The sequence below is a fragment of the Peromyscus eremicus genome, chromosome 5, assembly GCF_949786415.1.
Source record: "Peromyscus eremicus chromosome 5, PerEre_H2_v1, whole genome shotgun sequence".
NCBI lineage: Eukaryota > Metazoa > Chordata > Mammalia > Rodentia > Cricetidae > Peromyscus > Peromyscus eremicus.
The window spans coordinates 117,631,369-117,651,498 of NC_081420.1; the positions used below are offsets into that span (position 1 = coordinate 117,631,369).

General features: G+C 45.0%; 1 protein-coding gene across 1 annotated transcript in view; it reads right to left on the reverse strand.

Annotated features, from left to right (window-relative positions):
- Positions 1 to 20,130, reverse strand: part of LOC131911870 (rho GTPase-activating protein 10-like) — a 52,902-nt gene that overhangs the window by 21,854 nt on the left and 10,918 nt on the right. The window contains exons 4-7 of the mRNA XM_059264278.1: positions 15,886 to 16,015; positions 13,888 to 13,994; positions 12,115 to 12,209; positions 636 to 717 (exon numbers count right to left, since the gene is read on the reverse strand). Coding sequence (XP_059120261.1) covers positions 636 to 717; positions 12,115 to 12,209; positions 13,888 to 13,994; positions 15,886 to 16,015 — 414 coding nt within the window. The remainder of the gene's footprint in view (positions 1 to 635; positions 718 to 12,114; positions 12,210 to 13,887; positions 13,995 to 15,885; positions 16,016 to 20,130) is intronic.

Sequence of the window (20,130 nt, forward strand, 5' to 3'; positions counted from 1 at the left end):
GAAGTTGTCTTTACTAAACCCCCAACTCAGTACATGATCTGCCTGATTCTGAGCCCCAAACTCCAGCAGCACACAGCAAAGAAAGCAGTGCTGGAACTGAGTGCCACCAGACAGAATTCAGGTGCCTCGGAAGCCATGCCACAACCTTTAGTCTATTCTTTGAAACAATATCAATACAGAGGCCCAGTCTCTAAGGCTACTCTACACTGCAAAGTAGAAACTGTTATACTATTATACACCATCAAACATCAGGCACACGTGGGCAGTGGTTCTCAGCTGCCACGTACTTACCGCCCCATCTCCAGAAGCTACACTACACGACAGTCCCTCAATGTACTTGCCACCCAAAACTGTCAGGCAGAACTGAAGTTGAGAGTTTTGCTGACTCCTTCAAAGCAAAGTCAATCAGAAGGACACAGTCTAGGAGGACCAGAACTGAAAATGAGCAGTGCCCCAGCCGTGGGTACACTATTGCCGCCCAAGACAATCGACTAGAGTGCTGCATGGCTCCCAGATGAGTTTAAGCACCAGTCCAGCAAGGAACTGTTCTCAAACACTAGTTATCAAAACAAAGGTAACTTGGAAATGGACCAAGTCCGCTGTACGGATTGGAAATAAAGCTCTGATATTCTTACAGCTTCTGTTCCACCCAGAGCTTCCAGCCACTGCTTCCTCTCCTCTTCTGAAAACGCCTGCACAGTCAAGGGGACGCCAGGTCTGAAGACAACAGGAAAACATCAGGTCACCAGTGCCAACGCAAAACCTCCTCTTCTGTTTCCAGACGCTTGATCACAGGGACTAAATGTTTTCATTAATTTCAACTACAATAAAAAACATATAATGTAAAATTTGCTATCTAGGCAGTTTTTACACATAAATACATTATTGTACAACCATCCCTATGATTCACCTCCAGAATACTGGGTGAGAGGGGTGTGTTACTAAAACATTAAAGCTCAGGAGTTCCCTTCAATCAAGAAATGGACTTCATAGTACAAGGGTAACTCCTACTCACAAGTGTCTCGATAATGACAACCTTATTTTGCTGTTTGCTTTACCATTTTTCTGATCCCATTGACACACTCAATGACTCACACTGTTTCCTTTCAATTTATTCCACCACTGGATTCCTTCTTAAAATCATTCTTTTATGTTTTGTCATGGTATCAGTATGTAACTATTAGTATGTTCTTTTTACAGACCATGAAGTCACACTCCCCAACTATCTTACAAGACCTGGTGGCTTTCGAGGCATGCTCTCGGGCAAGTGCTCAGGCATGGTGTCCTCAGTCCTCTGATCTACACCCAAATTAAATGAATTCCTGATTCTGCATTGAATTCTGGCTGCTTGCTAGCATTGTGGCTGCAAGGTACCTCAAGGAAAGGTGCAGAGGTCCTGCTGTTCTGGGTCCACTCTCCATTATAACAAACTACTCTATGCTTTACTGTGTGTTCAGTTTGATGTATTAGGTGACGACATCTTCTTCTCCAGATCCTCTGTCCTCAACAATCCCTAAGATCAAAGACTGAAATCTCAGAAGGGGAAACTGAGGCAGGAGAGGAATTTAATTGAAGCATCCCACTAGCTGAGAAACAAGCATTCTAGCACAATTACCAGCTTGGTGAAGCCTTTCTCCCTTTGCAGCTGACAACCTGTCCATTTGTGCACCCTGAGTGGCTCCTGGTTTTGTTATCAGACTTTAATTCCATCCAAGTTAACCCTGGAGCCACCCTATAATTTCACATCTGGGGTGGGGGTGTCCTGAGCAATCTTATGGGATGTAACTTGAGAGTCAGCAAAATGGTACAGATAGCTAATGCGAGGACGTTGAACTGGGACTCTCCTTCCAGAGCCCATCCTGGGTATACCTGGGTACATCTTACACTTTTCCTATGCATCTATTTCTCTGACCCATACATTTAAATTTTTCCTTTTTTATTGTTATGTTTGCCTATTCGTATGTATGTGCACCACAGGCATGCCAGGTGCTCTCAGAAGCTGGCAGAGAACATGAGACTCCCTAGGGCTGGACCTACAGATGTTGTGACATGTAGGTGCTGGGAACTGAACCCAGTCTTCTCTACTCTAAACCACTGAGCCATCTGTTCAGCCCCAGAAAATGTCTTTGAATAAACTGAGACTCTTCTTTCAGAAGCCTGCACCCATGTCCTTGGGCGTGTTTTTGTTCCTTGTGCACATTTCTATTTTTAATGGAATGATTCCGCTTCATGTTGGCTAGTCCTGAGATTCCTTTCTGGGTCAAAGCCACGAATCCTTGGCTTGGCTGAGCTGAGGTCCCTGAGAGACTTGGGGAGCTCCTCAGACTGCTAAGGGTGACAGCATGGATCTGTGTCCCTGTCCCTCACTACTGACCCACACCTAGCCAAAGCATTACTGAAAACAGAATCAAGAGAGTTAAATCCAATTGAAGTCTACGCCAACATTTGGTGCTAGAAATACTAGTTATCTGTATGAGAAAAATAAATAGGACTCTTATCATCCATAGCACTGCCAAATCTTTGCAAGTTGTACATGAATTACAGCGGTTTCCACTTGTTAAAACAGAAAGCTCCTTTTGAACTTGGTATACACAAAGATCTCATAGAGTAGAACGTTCTACCAGTGATTTTTTTTTTATATTTGATAAAGGAGTCATAGCCACAGTATGTAAAGCCCCTCCCATTGTGGGTGTTTACCTCACAAACGGAAAATGAAAGCTTGTCCCCATAAAACCCTGGTGCTAAATGCTTTCTTCACAAAGCCAATCATTTCTTCATCCCCTATGGCACTGCCCTTCAGCACACATTTCAAGACTAGCCCCATACTAATGTCAACTCGGATTTCCTTTTTAAATACCAGAATCAAAAATATGGCTATCGATGCCCCACTATCAATAACATCACTTTCAGTAGAAAACTGTATACCCTGAAAAGCACAGAAGCCTCAGCACAGGAAATGTTCCTAGTTCTACCTGGTCCGTGCTCTACCTTCTGCAAAGAATTTTTAAAAAAAAAATAACTAGCTTTCTTAGTCTCTCTAAACAGGAACTTAAACGTTTTGTAAGACTCGCCATTTGCCTTTAAGTCATTATTTGTACTGTAGCCAAATTAAAGTGAAGCTGCACTGTTAATGAAATACATACTGCATACATATATTGACATGAAACAATATAATCCTGCAAACATTGTTGGCATCTGTCTCAGCAAACGCAGCAACTTCTCAACTGTAATGCCACTGTGTACTGAACAGATGGCAGCGTGCATCTGGATGCGGTTCAAGCCTCTGCCCATGAGATGTCTGCAGCAATGGTCTACCTTCTCCCCCACCATCCACTAACCCCCAACCACCACCTACTGTTGCCCCCAACCCTCCTCGAAACTCTACCTCACCCTCAAACACAAACTGATCAGTTTGAAGGTATCTCTAGACGCAGCCAAATGTACAACACTGCACGTTGAGAACTGCTGACCGGCAGGGCTCAGCTCGGCACCTCCCGTGACTCATTTGGCCTTGGACTTCTATTTCTGAGTTTCCCAACTATTACCTACTCTGCAAAAGGCAGTTTAGGACTTAAGAGTGCCATTCACTGATAGACCATATGTATAGCATGCCCAAAGCTAGTCTCCAACACAGAAAGAATGTATTTAGACATCATTTCTCAGCAGGATGCAACAGTATCCACCTGTAACTCCAGGAGTACATAGGAAGAGCAGTTTGAGGACAACCCGGGCAACTCAGCAAGGTCCTGTCTCAGAAAAGGTCGGGGGAACACCAGGGTTGTAGCATAGAGGCTCAATGGCAAAGCACTTGTATAGCATTTGCAACGCTGTGAATGCTAACCTCACTTCAACAAGAATAAAAAAAAAGAAAAGAATTGAGTCAGGTGTGGCAGCATGCGTCTTTAGTCCCAGCACTCAGGAGACAGAGGCAGGTAACTCTCTGATTCAAGGCCAGCCTGATCTACAGAGGTCTACAGAGTTCCAGGACAGGCAGGGCTACATAGAGAAATCCTGTCTCAAAAGACCAAAAAAAAAAAAAAAAAAAAATCCTCTAGTAAGACTGGTCCCCTAGCCTAAGCCACTAAAGTGTCTCCATTCCCATGCGAAGTTTTAGAAGCCCTCCTACCCTGCACATTTGCTGAAAGTCTGGCCTTTCATCAATTTATTCTTTTACTCTTAGCTCGTCCCCACCCTCAGATCAACTAACGGTTGTGCATGAGCCTGGGTGAGATGATGCTAACAGTTACTACTCCACGGGACGTGTAACACAAGCATTCTCACTACTGTTCAAGCCAATTGTATGAACGTCTAGAAGAAACACGCTCTAACTCTCTCAATCGGAGGACGACTCAGTCGCTGGTGAACAAGCATTCCACACCACCTAATGCTTCAGAGTCGCAGGAAACCACCACACTGATCAGAGGAACTAAAACCTGAACAGGTAATCACACAGGTAAGAAGCACCTCACCCTACTTTCAGGGGTGACACACGAGGACTCCGTAAAACCACAACAAGTACCAAAGTCTACAGCAATGGGTTAGCAAAGCAGAAGCATCCCGAAGCACATCCTGAATGTGATGTGCCAGAGAAAGGTCAGGAGAGTAATTACTTATCAGGCTGACGTGAGGGGACAGGGAGGGCCCCAGTATACCACAGCACATGGGAGACATGCCAACAAGCTACAGAATCAAAGCGCTGAGGTGGGGGTGGGGGGTAAGTGTCTTCCATAGAAGAAAGTTACATCTCCTGATAGACTGCGGCCTGCGCTGAACCAAACAACTATTAAAGTCTATTTCCAGAACCAAGAGTGACCTCACCATTCACAGTCCGTGGTATGTGAAATGCGGCTGGCATAAGGAAGGCCGTGTTTAGAGTCACTTTAAAACGGTCCTTTACTTGCGGCTGTGCCCCTTGTTTGTGTTTGAAGCTTTTCTGTGACATAATTCACAGCGTAAACCTCATTCACTGTGAGTATCTCAGACTTGTGTAAACATCACCAAAGTCAATTTTAAAACATGTTAATCATGCATGAGGAACAGTTCTGTCCCCAGCGGGCATCCATTTCTGTGCAGCCCCCAGACCTAGGCGGCCCCTACTCTGCTCTTATCCAAACAGACGGCTCTGCTCCGGACATGTGCACACGTGGAATTATATGATGCGTGTTAGTTTATGACAGGCTTCTTTTACTCGAGCGCCTTCAAGGTTAGTTCCAAACACTCCAACATACACTCACTCTTCCTTCTAGTTGGATGCCACTGTCCTCTGTAGGAATGCACCATGTTTATTTGCCCACTCACCAACATAGAAACATTCAATTCCTATTTTGGTGATCCTATGATCCATGAATATGCTTCCATGAATAATCATTTGAATGTTTTGCACAGACATATGTTTTACTACATTCAAATATATGTATATACACCTATAAACTACATGGACATATATGTATACAAATGTAAAATTTCTGAGTCAGGTGGCAATGTAATGCTTTATGTTTGGAAGAGCTACCAAACTGTTTCCCAAAGCAGCTACACCATTCATAATCCCATCTTAACATATGAGGCTCCCATGGTTCCACACCTTTGGCAACACTTGCTATATACCTCATTAATACAGCTGTCCCAGTGGACATCAAGTATTACTTCAGTGTGGTTTTGACTTGCATTTCCCGAGTAACTAATCATGTTCAAGATCTTTTTGTGTGCTTATATGCACATGGCACATGTGTATTTTCCTAGAAAAACAACTTTTACCCACTTTTGAATGTTATATCTTTTAATTATTAGTTCTAAGAATCCTACAAAAATCCATTCAACTTTCTACTTCTTTTGGTATATTTAATGGTCTTTTAGCACATGCTCTTAAATGTTTCTCTCTATCAAAGAAAACATTCAAAGCTTCCTTTTTGTGAATTGGGAGGGAGGGGGAGACAGTGTATATATCTGCCTAGAAAAGGAAACAGTAAGAATGGCCTGTTGATCTCCACCTAGCTCCCTGCTGCTCCCTGACCCCTTAGTTCTCAGTAGTGAGCCACCTAAGCATCAACACATGGATTCAAGATGTGAATGTGCCCTATGAGACCAGCTGTAACTGTGAACACTGATGCGCCAGTGTGAGCAACCTCTGGAAATGTTTGTAACTATCAGGAAAATGGGAGCAGGCACCGTGAGCCTGAGACACCTGAGAAACTAAGCCAGGCCCAAGAAAGCAGGATCCGACACACAATGTTAGCATCAACCCTGACCTGGCTGCCTGTGGAATCCCCAACAAGAAAAAGATAAACTAACACTATTTACAGCCTTGCTGACTCTTTTCAAAATTAACCAATCTAACCAACCTGATCTCAACTAAAGATCACAACTGTAGAGAAGCTCTTGACTCTTGTGCAAGAAGAGCAAATATCTTCCCAGCTCAGGAGTCTCACCACAATGGCACTTCTTCTAACATTCAAAAACACAAACCAGATACTTGGAAAGAAGGCAAAATTTAGATTAAAGGAATGCAATCAGCTATGAAATTGCTATTCAAAAGATTCCAACAGGAACTGTGCAGAATCTTATTTACAATGCCCACACACTCCAAAATGGGCTAAATTTATTTTTCTCTAAGCAGAATGCAAGCCTGGGCTCAGGCTGCCCGAGTGCAGTGCAGAAGAGAGCTGCTGCTGACTGAATCTGACCCAGTCCTGTCTCCTCTGAGCAGCAAGTGTACAGTACAAAGCGGTGAATGTCCACCACACACACAGCACTCCATCTGGAACTGCTAAGTGAAACAGGACCCCACTCTCATGGAATGCATAGTCTAACAGAGGGAGAACAAGTTACCTGTAACTCCTAGCAGTCTTCTGGGACAGAAATCGGGAGAATAAACAAAAGCAGGGTCCATCACATTTGAACTTCTAAGTACTACCTTAGGGCTTCAGAATTACAGAGATTTCAACATACATTCGCCCCTCATATCCAGCCCACTAGTTTTTTTCCTAAGATTTTTTTTTAATTATGTGTTTATGTTGGGGTGGAGATATGTACACCAAAGTACACTACCTATGGAGGCCAGAAGAGGGCGCCAGATCCCCCAGAACAGAAGTTACAGACAGTTGTAAACTGCCTTATTTGGGTGCTGGGAATCAAACTCCAATCCTCTGACAAACTACTGAGCCATCCCTCCAGCCCCAACCCACTAGCGTTTGCTCCACTTTTTGGGGTGAGAGGATCCTGCACCCTAAACCACTACTGGTAAAAACAAATACAAATAGATATTTCTGTAATGAGAAATGAAGAAATAAGCCAAAAGCAATTAAGACTCTAATCCAAAAATAAAAATGGGATTCATTCTGAAAACCTAAGGAAATCATAAAGAAAATATATTATGATTACAAGTAATTTTCCAAATTAACCAGAGAGTTGGGGAAAGGTAAGACTTAAGCAAATAATACTTTTAAGACTGAATTCATATGCATATATAAAATGTTGGATCTCATCAACAAAGGATACTTTCCCCTCAAAACAAAAAAGTTTGGAATGAGGCGAATGGCTTAGTGGTTCGGTACTTCCCACTGCATATAAAACCCTGGGCTGCAGCACCAGCAGCAGCACCCAAACAACGAGAATTTAAAAGATCCTTGGAAAAATTGTAAAAGAAGCAGCAACACATGACCTCCAACTGTGAATGCCTCTGAGCCATCCCAGCAGGAATACAGAAAGGTGGCCAGAGAGAAGACCCTGAAGTTTAGGAGGGGAAACGCATCCAGCCATCACCAATATATCTATGGAGCTAGACAAGGTCGTAAGGGAATGCTACAGGAAGAAAGGAGTTCAAAGATTAACCCAGAAAACTCCAGTGCCACAGGATCTGGGACAAGAGCTGGAGAACCAGGTAAAACAAAAAGGGCAGCGGCAGGAGAGTCAGAAGCACAGTGTCCCTGAAGCAACCAAGCCAACTGCGCCATGGGGAGAGGGGCCCTGAGCAGACAGCACCGCACAGAAGACCTCCAGGACGAACCCGCAGGGGAGGAGGCCCCAAAAGCCTGTCCCGCAGCCTGACAGGACAGGAGAGAGTCATCTGAGACATCAACATGATAGCTTTCTGAAGAATGTTGCTGATTATGGAACAAAATAAATAGGCAGTAGAAGAAGGAAAGGGCTCACTGATAGCATGGTAACAACGTTTTTTAAAGACTTGAGATAATACGGAGGCAGTATCAGTCTGAATGAAGACTGGTTACAAAACTGAAAATTTCTGTTAGGAAATTTAAAGGCAAGTGGGTGGAGGCAAGGAATGGTGGTACCAATGACTACAGATAGTATACAAATTCTCTTTACACACAGTCTTTAAAAGTCTCTATGGCATTTAATAAAAAAACATAGGTGGGGCTGGAAGGATGGGTTAGCAGTTAAAAGCACTGGCTGCTTTTGCAGAGGACCTGGTTTTGGTTCCCAACACTCACATGGCAGCTAACAACCATCTTTAATGCCAGTTCCAGGGGATCGGACGCCCTCTTCTGGCCCCTTCCGGCACAGCATGCATATGCTGCACATCCATCCATCCAAACACTCTAACACATAACATAAAAATAAATAGAGGCTATAAAGATGGCTCATAGTTGAAAGCACTTGTTGCTCTTGCAGAAGACCCAGGTTCAATTCCCAGCATCCACTTGGCAGCTCACAACCATCTGTAACTCCAGTTCCAGAGGATCCGATGCCCTCTTCTGGCCTCCATTTATTTAAACAAACATTAAAGGGAGCAGGGAAGTACGCAACAGACATCACCAAGGGAGTATGATGACTATCACTGGTGGTCAACTTGACTACATCTGGAATGAACTGCAATCCAGGAATGGAGGGCACACCTGTGAGGCCTTTTCTGCTTGGTTTGAAGTGGGTGAATCCACTTCTAGTCCAGACCTTTGAGGTAGGAAGACAGACATCTTTGATCCAGATCTTGAGGTGGGAAGGCCACACCTTTAATCTGGGCCACCCCTTCTGCCGGAAGTCTGCACAAGGACATGAAGGAGGAAGCTCTTGCTCTTGGCTCGCCCTCACCTTGCCAGCACATCCATTCCTTCACTGGCATTGGGGCCTACTTCTTGGGGATCCCAGCACATACTGAAGACCAGCTGAGACATCCAGCCTTGTGGACTGAGCAACTAAGAAATCAGAGCGAACAGCCATGACTACCTTATCTTACCACCACACAGTAGCTTCCACGGAGAGAGTTTCTTCCTGTCTGACCTCCGCTTTTATTGCTTTCCTGTTCTGCCTTCTCATTGGCTCTAACCCCAGCCACATGATTTCCTCATCACTGCCTGTCTATACAGACCTCCAGGTCTCTATGGTTGGTACTGGGATTAAAGGCTCGTGTCACCACGCTTGGCTGTGTCCTTGACCACACAGAGACTCTGCCTGCCATGTGATCAGATTAAGGGCATGGGCTACCACAGCCTGACTCTGCTTATGGCTCACTGACTTCTGATGTCCAGGCAAACTTTATTTATTAACATACAAATAAAATATCACATTTCAGCACAATTAAAGTATCACCACATTTTCTGTTCACAGAAAACATTGTTGGATGAGCTAGGACTGCATCCTGTAAGTCCCCTATATAGAGAGAGATTCATTCTGTTCCCCTAGAGAACCCTGACTAAAGCAGGGAGGGACCACAGTCCCACTAACAACCAGAGTTAGGAAGGATGGGAGCAACGGCTGGCGTCAGTAAAGAATGGGTCACAGCCTGGCACAGTAACACACGCCTGGAACCCACAAGCACTTAGGAAGTAGAGCCAGGGGAAAGGGGGAGCTAAACACCAGACTTGGTTACCTGAGATTCTATTTAGAAAGGGAGGGAAGAAGGGGGAGGGAGGCAGGCAGGCAGGAGCTCTGGTTGTAACCGACCTTACAGACTGATGTGGACACCGGCAAGAATAGCAGCTCGAAGAATGGGGCATCTTCTCTTCAATAAGAAAATCTCTTTAAAGCTGATTTACATACGTGTAAATGTCAATTTTATTTCAAAAGGAGATCTTATAAAGAAATTTAAAACCACTAGAAGAGGTTTCCTGTAAGTTCAGTTCCAGTTATTATCCTAGTCAGAGATGAGGTATACGTCTGTTATCTCAGCACTGGAGAGACAGAGAAAGAGAGACTGTGGGCTAGCCTACTCCACCTCACAAGATCTTATCTCAAAAAGTTACCCTGTATTCGACTTGCTAGACCGTCTTATTAAACAAAAACCCAGAGCCAGATATAGGGGTGAAGACCTGAGAGATCAGAGGAATAGGAAAAGCAACAAGATAACCTCACCTCACAGACACCTCAGTCTCCAAAGAGAGATACTTCCTGTATATCCACACCTATATGTCTTTCTGTTCTGCTATCTCATTTGCTCTATCTGTCCAACTACATCACTTCCTCTTCCAGCCCAGCTCTGTCACTTCCTATCTGTCTGTACAGACCTCTATGGTTAGTAATGAGATTAAAGGGTGTGTGCCACCACACTTGGCTCTGTTCCCAGCGTGGCCTTGAACTCACAGAGATCCAGACAGATCTCTGCCTCTCAAGTGATATGATTAAAGGTGTGTGCTACCATTGACTGACTTCTATGTTTATTATAGTGGCTGGCTTTTTCCTCTGATCCTCAGATAAACTTTATTGGGGTGCACAAATAAAGTATCACCACATTACTCTTTCTGTATAAAGGTGACGTAGTAGTAATCCCTCAGCTATCTTTTTGAGTAGCAGAAAAGGTTATAATTTACAATCACATAAAGATCACGTCCAACAAAGCTCATTCAGCATCATCAATGTCACCAAAAATAGGAGCTTCAGCAAGGATCGTGAAAACTGCATTGAAACGGTCATGGAAGTACTAGAGATCCCTGCTCTCAAAGCAGTGGGTTACTCCAGCTAAGCACCATCTAGCAAACTAGACTTCTGATTCGTCTATGTCGATTATTTCAGAAGCAGCCTGACCTCACAGTAGTTAGACTGGCCTTTCTAAGTTAAAAGTACAAGTTCAGATCTCAGCCCTTCCACTTGGTATCTACAAGACCTCCAGGGCCTCACTCAAGCACTGGAGCTTCACTTTCTCATCTGGGGGGGGGGGCGGGGATTACATGACAGAAAATACCCCGGAACCAGGAAGGACTGGGTAGAGGGCAACTGTGGGCATATGCTCTTCTTGAGAACACACAAGGGGTCTTACAGGTTACTGACCAGTTCATAAGTGACTTAAATTTTAGCCTCTTTTCAAGCAATACTCTTTCTGTTACTATCTCAGCAAAACCCTCCTTCTATGTCCTCGTCACAGTACTGACAGATTTGTCAGGGCGCTCAAGGGCACACTGTCATGCAGCTGGTCTTCAGTGAACTCACTCACAGGCCTTTCCCTCTGCAGCAGCTCCACAGCATCCGCTAGATCAGATGAAGAAAGCAGCAACAGTTAGGGTGACCTGGAACAGTTTCGTTCTCAGTCCTCTACTTTGGAAAACTTGTATTACACATACATCAAACAGCCTTATCTACAAACTACCGCAACCACACCAGGGGTGGCATGGAGTCACCGTCCAGGCAGCAGAGTGCTCCCAGAGGACACGAACATCAGCACCAGGAACCATCTCTTTTCTTTCTGCCTTCCTGCCAAAGACTCTTGTAAAACTGAATGCCTGTAAGTTATTTAGTAAGAAAAGCCTTTGACGACAGGGAAAGGGTTTGTCTAGACCTCTGCCACACACCGAGAACATACACTCAACGCACACGCACAGGAAGGAATACTGTCCCCACACTACTACGACACGCACTGTAACTCAACCACACACCACCCACACTCTCTCATTCTTTTCTTCCCTCTGTCAATCAAAAGCGCATCAACAAGGAAATGCTCAACATGTCTTGTTAGGTGACAGGACCAGTTAGAATGATTCCAGCCTCTGGCCAAGATAAAGAACTATGACCCCACCACTACACAGTGACCAACAACAGTTTATAAGGAAGACAACCTGGAAACACAAAAAGATGACATTTTTTTCTAGTTCACAGAAATCACTCCTACAACTCGTTTAAAAAAAATCAAATGAGTTTTAATGTCATATCTAATTACTTCCAATAACTTACCTGTCAGCAGCTTCAATGTCAAAGCAAAACCTTCTGTCAATGGAGTCGGTATACCTTCTGGTGCATTCTTTCAAAAAGAACACCTCTCCATCCCCCTGCAAACAAGCACAATACTCAGCAGCTGCTTGGTCCTGCCCTCTGGTTCTTCCTGATGGTGGCACCTACCGTTAAGCAGACTTCACAAATGCTAACTGCAGGACAGATTACCAGCAGTGTCCAGGCACTCAAGGACGGCCTGCCTGTTGACACACTCTTTTGTAGAGTCAAAATCTGCTTTGGTATCACACTATATTACACCCTGTGTCCATATCAGTGTGACCACTACGGTGTGACCACTACGGTGTGACCACTACTAGCCTATAAACACTGTGATGACATAAGGACTGACGTGAAAGCACGCCAAGGGCTGAGATCACACGTGTTTATCCACCAACACGGAGGTACTCCTGCTTCCTAAGGGAGCCACCCTGTTTCCTCACGTTTTCCCTTCTACTACAACGGCACTTCGTCTCTTGCCACCGGCCTCCTAAGAGCATCAGAACTGGGGCAGAGACAGAGGCAGCACAGGCTCACAAAGAGCAACGCTAAAAAGTCTGAGTCCAGCCAGGCGGGGGTGGCACATACCTTTAATCCCAGCACTCGGGAGGCAGAGCCAGGAGGATCTCTGTGAGTTCAAGGCCAGCCTGGGCTACAGAGTGAGATCCAGGACTGGCACCAAAACTACACTGAGAAACCCTGTTTCGAAAAAACAAATAATAATAATAATAATAATAATAATAATAATAATAATAGTAATAAAGAAGAAGTCTGAGTCCATACTTAGGATTTTCCAGAAATTGAGGATCTGTAAATAATATTTTAAAAGACCCACGGTGTGCATTCAGAACATCACAGCTATTTCTATGACACACTGGGTCATCATTTGGAGCCTAGCATAGAAAGCAATCGCGAGGTAGGAACGCCTGAGAACCTGCAAACTCAGGCTCAAAGCGAATGCTTCAAGCCCTGCCTTCCACAAGTGACAGGCAGCCTGCTTCAGCCTCTTCTCCACGGCATTACAGAGGCTCCTTCTTACTGCCTGCTTTAACGTTTGTTTGTCTGTTTGCCTGCCTGCCTGCCGTCTGTCTGTCTCTGGAAGAAGCAAAGCGTACGTAGATAGAAGTCAGTTTAGATTAATTCTGAATTCACCTAAGCAAAACGTCATCCAACCACCCAGCAAGCAACAAACTGCCCTGCGTTTAGACTGTGTGGCCAGTTATGCTCACTGCTAGTGGGAAGAGCTTCACGCTCAGGGACCGACGCTCGCTACGAGCCGCCTCCTGCGACTGTTCACTGGCCAGGCAGGTCGCCTCCCTTGCACAGCCCGTTCCCAAGGTCTTACTACCAGGCTTGGCTCTGTTATTCATCTCTTTGGGATGAGCAGCTAGCTAAACAGGGAACAACCATGTGAAAACTATGTGCCTAACTGAATGATCACCTCCCCTTCCAGTTTCTGAAGACTGTGAATATACAATATGTGAACAAGCTGGATCTCCTGCATAAATATGGGTGATCAATGAGTCACGACAGCTTAGTGCAGGAATTACCTTCCCCTCTAAAACAATGATTTCTGTTTTAAAATCTAACTGTAAAGACCCAGGAGTACGATTTAGAAACAAGACAAAGATTTTAATCCTAAAACCAGATTTCTCAATAGTCAATATGAAACTACTGAAATGACAGACCCAAGAAGGACCTCTCATAAAAATGCAAAAACTAACGTCAAGTACTTACCAGTTTCCCCCCAGACCTGTGCTCAAACGGGATCATGTTGAATTTCTTGGCTGTTTTCCGATACATGCAATAGTGTTTGACCCAGCTAGACCCAAATGGAGCCGGCCCTAAAATAAAGCACAGATCTCTGTGGTTTTCCTCATGAGGAGGCAGACATGCACAGTGGTAGCACATTACTGCACAGCTCAGCCAGGCAAAGCATAAAATGCAGGAGCCAACAGAACGGAGGGACCGGCGGCGGCAGGGAGCCCCTCAGAACACTCGAGACCTGACTTAAAGTCACTCAGGTGTGTGTGTGTGTGTGTGTGTGTGTGTGTGTGTGTAAAGTACTGACAGCCCAAACCCGCCAACCTAAGCTCAGTCCCAGAATCCCACAGCAGAAAAAGAGGGCCAACTCCTCCCCATATGCCCCACTGCATGGAGCATCCACACTCACACTCAATAACTAAATCCTAAGAAACGCACGCTTTTCACGTGCTAGAAAACCCAGGAGTTACTCAGGCGTTCCAGATTCAACAGAGGAAGCACAGCAATGTGTAGCGAGCACTGCCGCTCCCTCAAGCCTCTATTCCAGCTGGTCAGTGTGCACATCAGAAAGCTGACACACGTAACCAAAGAAAGAAAACAGCTGTGAGCCACAAAGTATGGGTGCCAGGCAGTGCACCCTGGTCCTCAGGAAGAGCAAGAAGTGCTCTTAACTGCTGAGCCATCTCTCTAACCCCTTTCCTAATAACTTTAATAAAAACAACCTATCTCAGAATGATCTGAAGGAACAAGATGGCCCCGGTGACTTATATGAGTGGCACAGTTACGAGGAGGTGGGAGAGGATGTGGCGATGTGGACACAGGAAGACAATGGCAGAGAAACAGTCACAGCACTGATAAGCCGGAACTGATAAGGAGTGAGAAGAGGAGATAGGAGAAAGGTGCCGGTAACAAGGTCTCTCCTGGATGTTGTACTTCCAACCTTGGCTCCCTTAGAAACAGACTCCTGGAACACAGCATGCGACAGCATGGCAGCATGGTCAGAGAACACCGTGAGAACACCAAAGCAGAAATGTGCGCACCAAGGGGCTGGAGAGACGGCTCAGCGGTTAAGAGCACTTGCTGCTCTTGCAGAGTTCCTGGGTTTGGTTTACAACCATCCAAAACTCCAGATCCAGGGGAGCCAACACCCTCTTTGGGCTCCGGAACATGTAGTTCACACACTCAACACACACATCCATCCATTAAAAAAAATAAATAAATGTATGGATTTTTATTTAAATATGCCTTCAAGATCACAGCGGACAGAAACAGTACTGGGGTAATTCCCAACCATCACAGTATTGCAATGGTTCAAATAGACTTTTCCCAGGTGTCAGTGGGGATATGATTCACAGACACCGGAATCTTTGGCCTCTCTTTTTTTTTTTTTTTTTTCTGAGACAGGGACAGGGTTTCTCTGTAGCTTTGGAGCCTGTCCTGGACTAGCTCTGTAGACCAGGCTGGCCTTGAACTCACAGAGATCCACCTGCCGCTGCCTCCCGAGTGCTGGGATTACAGGCGTGCGCCGCCACCACCACCCGGCGGCCTCTCCTGTCTTAATCACAGTATCATAGGGCCTGCACACACCCTCTCCAACTACTAACAGGACATAATACAATAATGCACATGCTACAGAAACCGCTAAACTGTGTTGGTCTGGAAATGAAAAGAAAAAGAAAACTCTGGAGCTAGGTGTAGTAGCACATAGCAGGACTCCAAGATGTAGGTTGAGGCCAGCCTGGGCTATCCAGGGAATTCAAGGCCACTTCAGTTATGCAGTAAGATGTCTCAAACATGAGTCACTGTCTGTGTGTGTATACTCCACAGATGCAGTGGCGTAGTTTGGTTTTTACCGTTCTGCTCAAATCTTTTCACTCTCTGTTGGTTGCACTCATGGGAAGCCCTTGAAAGCACAGAGCTCAGACTGTAACATGGATTTTAACCAGCCACTCACCCTGTTAAAACACTTACTTTTCTCCTGGACATACAGGTAGCCTTCTGCTGTGAACTGGCTTGCTCGCTTGTGGTCCTTGGGGTTTTGTCTGATTTTATTCATAAGTTCTTCCACTTCTGACCTGGTTCCCTCAAATCGATTCCGTGTCTGAAACAACAACAAAAAAAAAAAGAGATAAATTCCAACTTCTATGATTTTTTTGTGTGCGTATATTTTAATGACTTTGTGTAACTAAAATTAAATCAGCAGAACTCAAAAAAATCCTATTCTTTCCAGTGTGTCTCCTTATTGAGATTTATATTCAAAGACAACAAAATCGGATGGTAAAGTAGCCAATACAGAGGACAGGCCATGAAAAAGATCTGGTTGCTTCAGTGCAGACCGCAGGAGCAGGTCTCCCCACCATAAAATTCCTGTTGGTGTGACATCTTAGATTTTAGGAGCAGATAAGCCATCAAGTATCCATCCACCTGGAAAATAAAAGGTGTTGGCAACAGTCAACCTGACCCGTGCTGTTTCTATCACAGCAGCAACGTGAGCACTGTGAACCTGAAAAGAATTATACTTTGCAAGCTAACAAAAAGTCAGTGCCCATTCCTCCAGACTGGTAACTACAGTAGACAAGGACATTTCTTCCCTGAGGAAGAGGAGGAGGAGGAGGAGGAGGAAGAGCAGGAGGAGGAGGAGGAGGAGGAAGAGCTCACCAGCAAATAATGTCCACGCATCTAAAGAGGCTAATCACATTTCAGAAACCCAGGAGACATGCTGCCAATATCTGTCAAGCGGGCTCTGACCCATCGTGTGAGCTGAAGCGATAGAGTTGTCATAGTCGTCCAGAGTCATCACAACCCAGTTTATGGACATTCTTCCAGCCAGAGTCAAAAATAACTACATTAAAACCAAAAACCTGCTGGTGTGAAACTGCAACGGGGCCCAGACAGAAAATTATTGAAATTTCTCCTCTCTCCTCCCTACCATGAAAATGGTTGTCAAAGCCCATAAGGGTGAAAAAATAGAAAAGCTGGCAGAATGGTACCTTTCTCCTATGGACATGGGGAGGCTGTAAAAAGGAAGACTATTTCCAGAAACTAAGAGCCAATATAGGAAAAAAAAACAAACAAACAAACTTTGTATGCCCTTTAATGAGGGGGTGGGGAGTTCTAGGGGTTGAGTGAGTTCTAGGACAGCTAGGGCTACAGAGAAACCCTGTCTCAAAACAAATGTTCCCTTTCTGTCAGGGATCTCCAGCTCAGGGCCCCATTCCAGACGCGCCCCGAGAAGAAGGCCGCAGGAGTCGGTCCCCGGGGCTTTGACTGTCATTCCTAGTTTGCACTCTGTTTGTACTTCTGGTCCACAGTGTAAACCCTCAGCGCCCGCCACCTCTGCTCCACCATCGCGGACTCCAAATAAACCCTTCTTCTGCAAGTTGTCGAGGCCACTGTGTCTTACCGCAGCAACTAAGACATCCTCAAATAAGCCTTTGAAGGTGGGGGCAAGAGAGTAGACTACCATCTTCTAGTCATGTTTTTCCGCCTCAGCCCCATGACATCATTCACGGAGCAAAAGAAGGCAGAGGTTGATTAACAGCATGAAGAGGGTTTCAGCTTACCAAAAAAAGCAAAGTAGGGTCCCCTGACAGACAGACAGACAGACAGACAGACAGACAGACTTCACTAACACCTCACCTCTTCTCAAGAATTCTATACATATGGAGGTGGATACAAAAGAAAGAGTGAGCTGGTAGATCATAGGGAACAGTCAATCAGGTCTTAATACACAAAAACACAGAGCAAAGCACATTGGGGACCTCTGGACCCCAAGCATCAGAGGCAAGGTCTGCCAGCAGTGCCCAAATCTCAGCCCTTACCCTTAGTGAGAGTCCCGTGTTCCCCACCAGTTTTAAAGTCCAGAGAGGGCAGCTAGCCTTGCCAGGATGCTCCCTCAAATCCTGCACTTACTGACCCCAGATATACCAGGTGTGGCCCATTTTCTAGCCCCACATTAAATCTGAAGCTGACCAGAGCAGGCCGAGAACTCGGTCAACTCTCAAGCCCCTTGACGGCATTGCCCTCCAAGGAGAGGGTCTGAAAGAAGAGAATGTCTCTTCCTGTGCATCCCTGTGTCTCAGAAGTTATGCCATCTGTACACAGTGGAGTAAGTCACTTAGCACAACAGCAGCAGAGGGAAATAATTTTTATTATTTTATAGTTATGCTAGTCAAAACCCATAATTATTTCCTACCAAAGGGAAACTATCTGCCCACATTCTTAACTACTTCCTAGTCATGCTTATTACCATCCAGAGGTTCTTCCTACTCAGCTTAACATCCTTAATCTGTTCCTTCTGCCAGGACTTCCAGCCCAGTCTCTCTCAACCCAGTCTTCTGGGGACAGGATCATGAAAGTGCAAAGTTAGTGATTTCATGTATCCTTTAATTTTGATAGTTTCCTCTCTTCCGAAGAAAAGAAAACGACTTCCTGAAAGCCACCCCGCTCCTCTCCTGCTTTCTGGTTAGTACTCCAGACTACAGAAGACGGGTAAAGAGTGAGTCAGGCCATTGTTACAATATAAAGGCATGGCTCGTGGGCAGGAAATAGGTTGCTTTCGACTTTAAATAAAATTTATCTCGTCCTGATTATAAAAGTCATCTTAAATTTAAACTATTTTATTACTATACTAAAATTCTGAACAGTTGACAAAATTAACTATACTATTAAAATGTAAAGATACCTAACCCTAAAATTCGGTTTTATCATTTCAGTGATCACATTAAAAAATAAATAACTTGGGTTGGGGATTTAGCAAGCACAAGGCCCTGGGTTCGATCCTCAGCTCAAAAAATAGATAGATAGATAGATAGATAGATAGATAGATAGATAGATAGATAGACAGACAGACAGATAACTAGGGCTTTCTTTCAGAAATGTGTAGCTTTACATAGTCAGTACTCTGCTATTATATTAAATCACCAGGGAATAAGATGAATGGCCAAAAAGACAAACTAAGTGGCTGCACTTTGGAAGTACAGCGAGGGAAGGGATGGACAGTGTGTGACCTGAAGGGGCCTGACTTCAGAGGGGGAAAGTGGCTGAAAGCCAGACAGGGCAGGGCAGGGCAGACGGTCCACGCCTGCACTCTTCGGCACCGGCTGGGAGGATAAAGCCGGGTACTGACTCAACCCAAGAGGGCGAGACCAGCCAAGAATATAGTTGAGCACCTGGCTAGCTTGTGCCCTCGGTTCTATCCTTGGGGAGGAAGGAGGGCTGGAGCACACAGAACAAGTACCCTTGGTACTGCCAATGAGGCAGAAGAAAGAGAGTCTGAAACAGCAGCACCCACGTAGCCTCAGGAACAACCAGAATAAAACTGAGAGGGATATTTACAGAGGCAGCTGGAATCAGGAATATGCTGAAGATTGAGGATTGAGGGCAATTCCCTGATGAATGAATATCATTGGGTTCCTAAATATATAGAAAAAAATCTCCCCTTTCAGAAAGTTACGTGCCCATTTGTCCATAACAAAGAATGAGTGTTGTTGGCAAATGTGTAGGCTCTTAGTTCATCAACATATTTCAAGGTCACTGTGGGACATTTGGAGATTAAGCCTAACTTTGGGCTTTGCTCATCATCATCTCATGACTCAATATGACTCAGTCCCCCTTGCACGCTGAGTGTTTCTGGACTGATTTTGGTATAGATAAGCTCGTCTCCCTCGTCCCGGCAGATACGTTATAAAAGGTCTTCTCTCCATAGCCAGGGATGTGAGGATAGTTTGGTCAAAGCCCAGGAGACTGATGTGTTCCTCTGTCACTCGAGAGCCTGAGATACATCTAGATGGCTTCATGGGCAGGTGGCTTATACAGTCACATATGGCCTGTGCTACAGGATCTTCTGATAGGCTGGATGTTCTACTATATGATGGGGTTGGGAGTGCTGCCTAAGTGCTTCACGTGAGTCAAGATGGCTTCAAACTCACTACAGAGTTGAGGTTGGCCCTGAATTCCTGACCCTCCTGCTGCCACCTCCCAAGTGCTGGGATGACAAGGGAGAACCATCACACTGAGCTTAACAATCCACCATCTTAGGTGATCCACTAGTTTAGGTGATCCACCAGCTTGAAAGTCTTCATTGTTTTTAAGTGGGATCCTATGCTTTCATTTTACATTAGTCCCACAAAGCACACACCAGACCTAACGGGATTCTCATCTGATCAGCCCTGAAGTTGATGATGAAGTCTAGAAAGAAAAGGTTAATTCTACAAT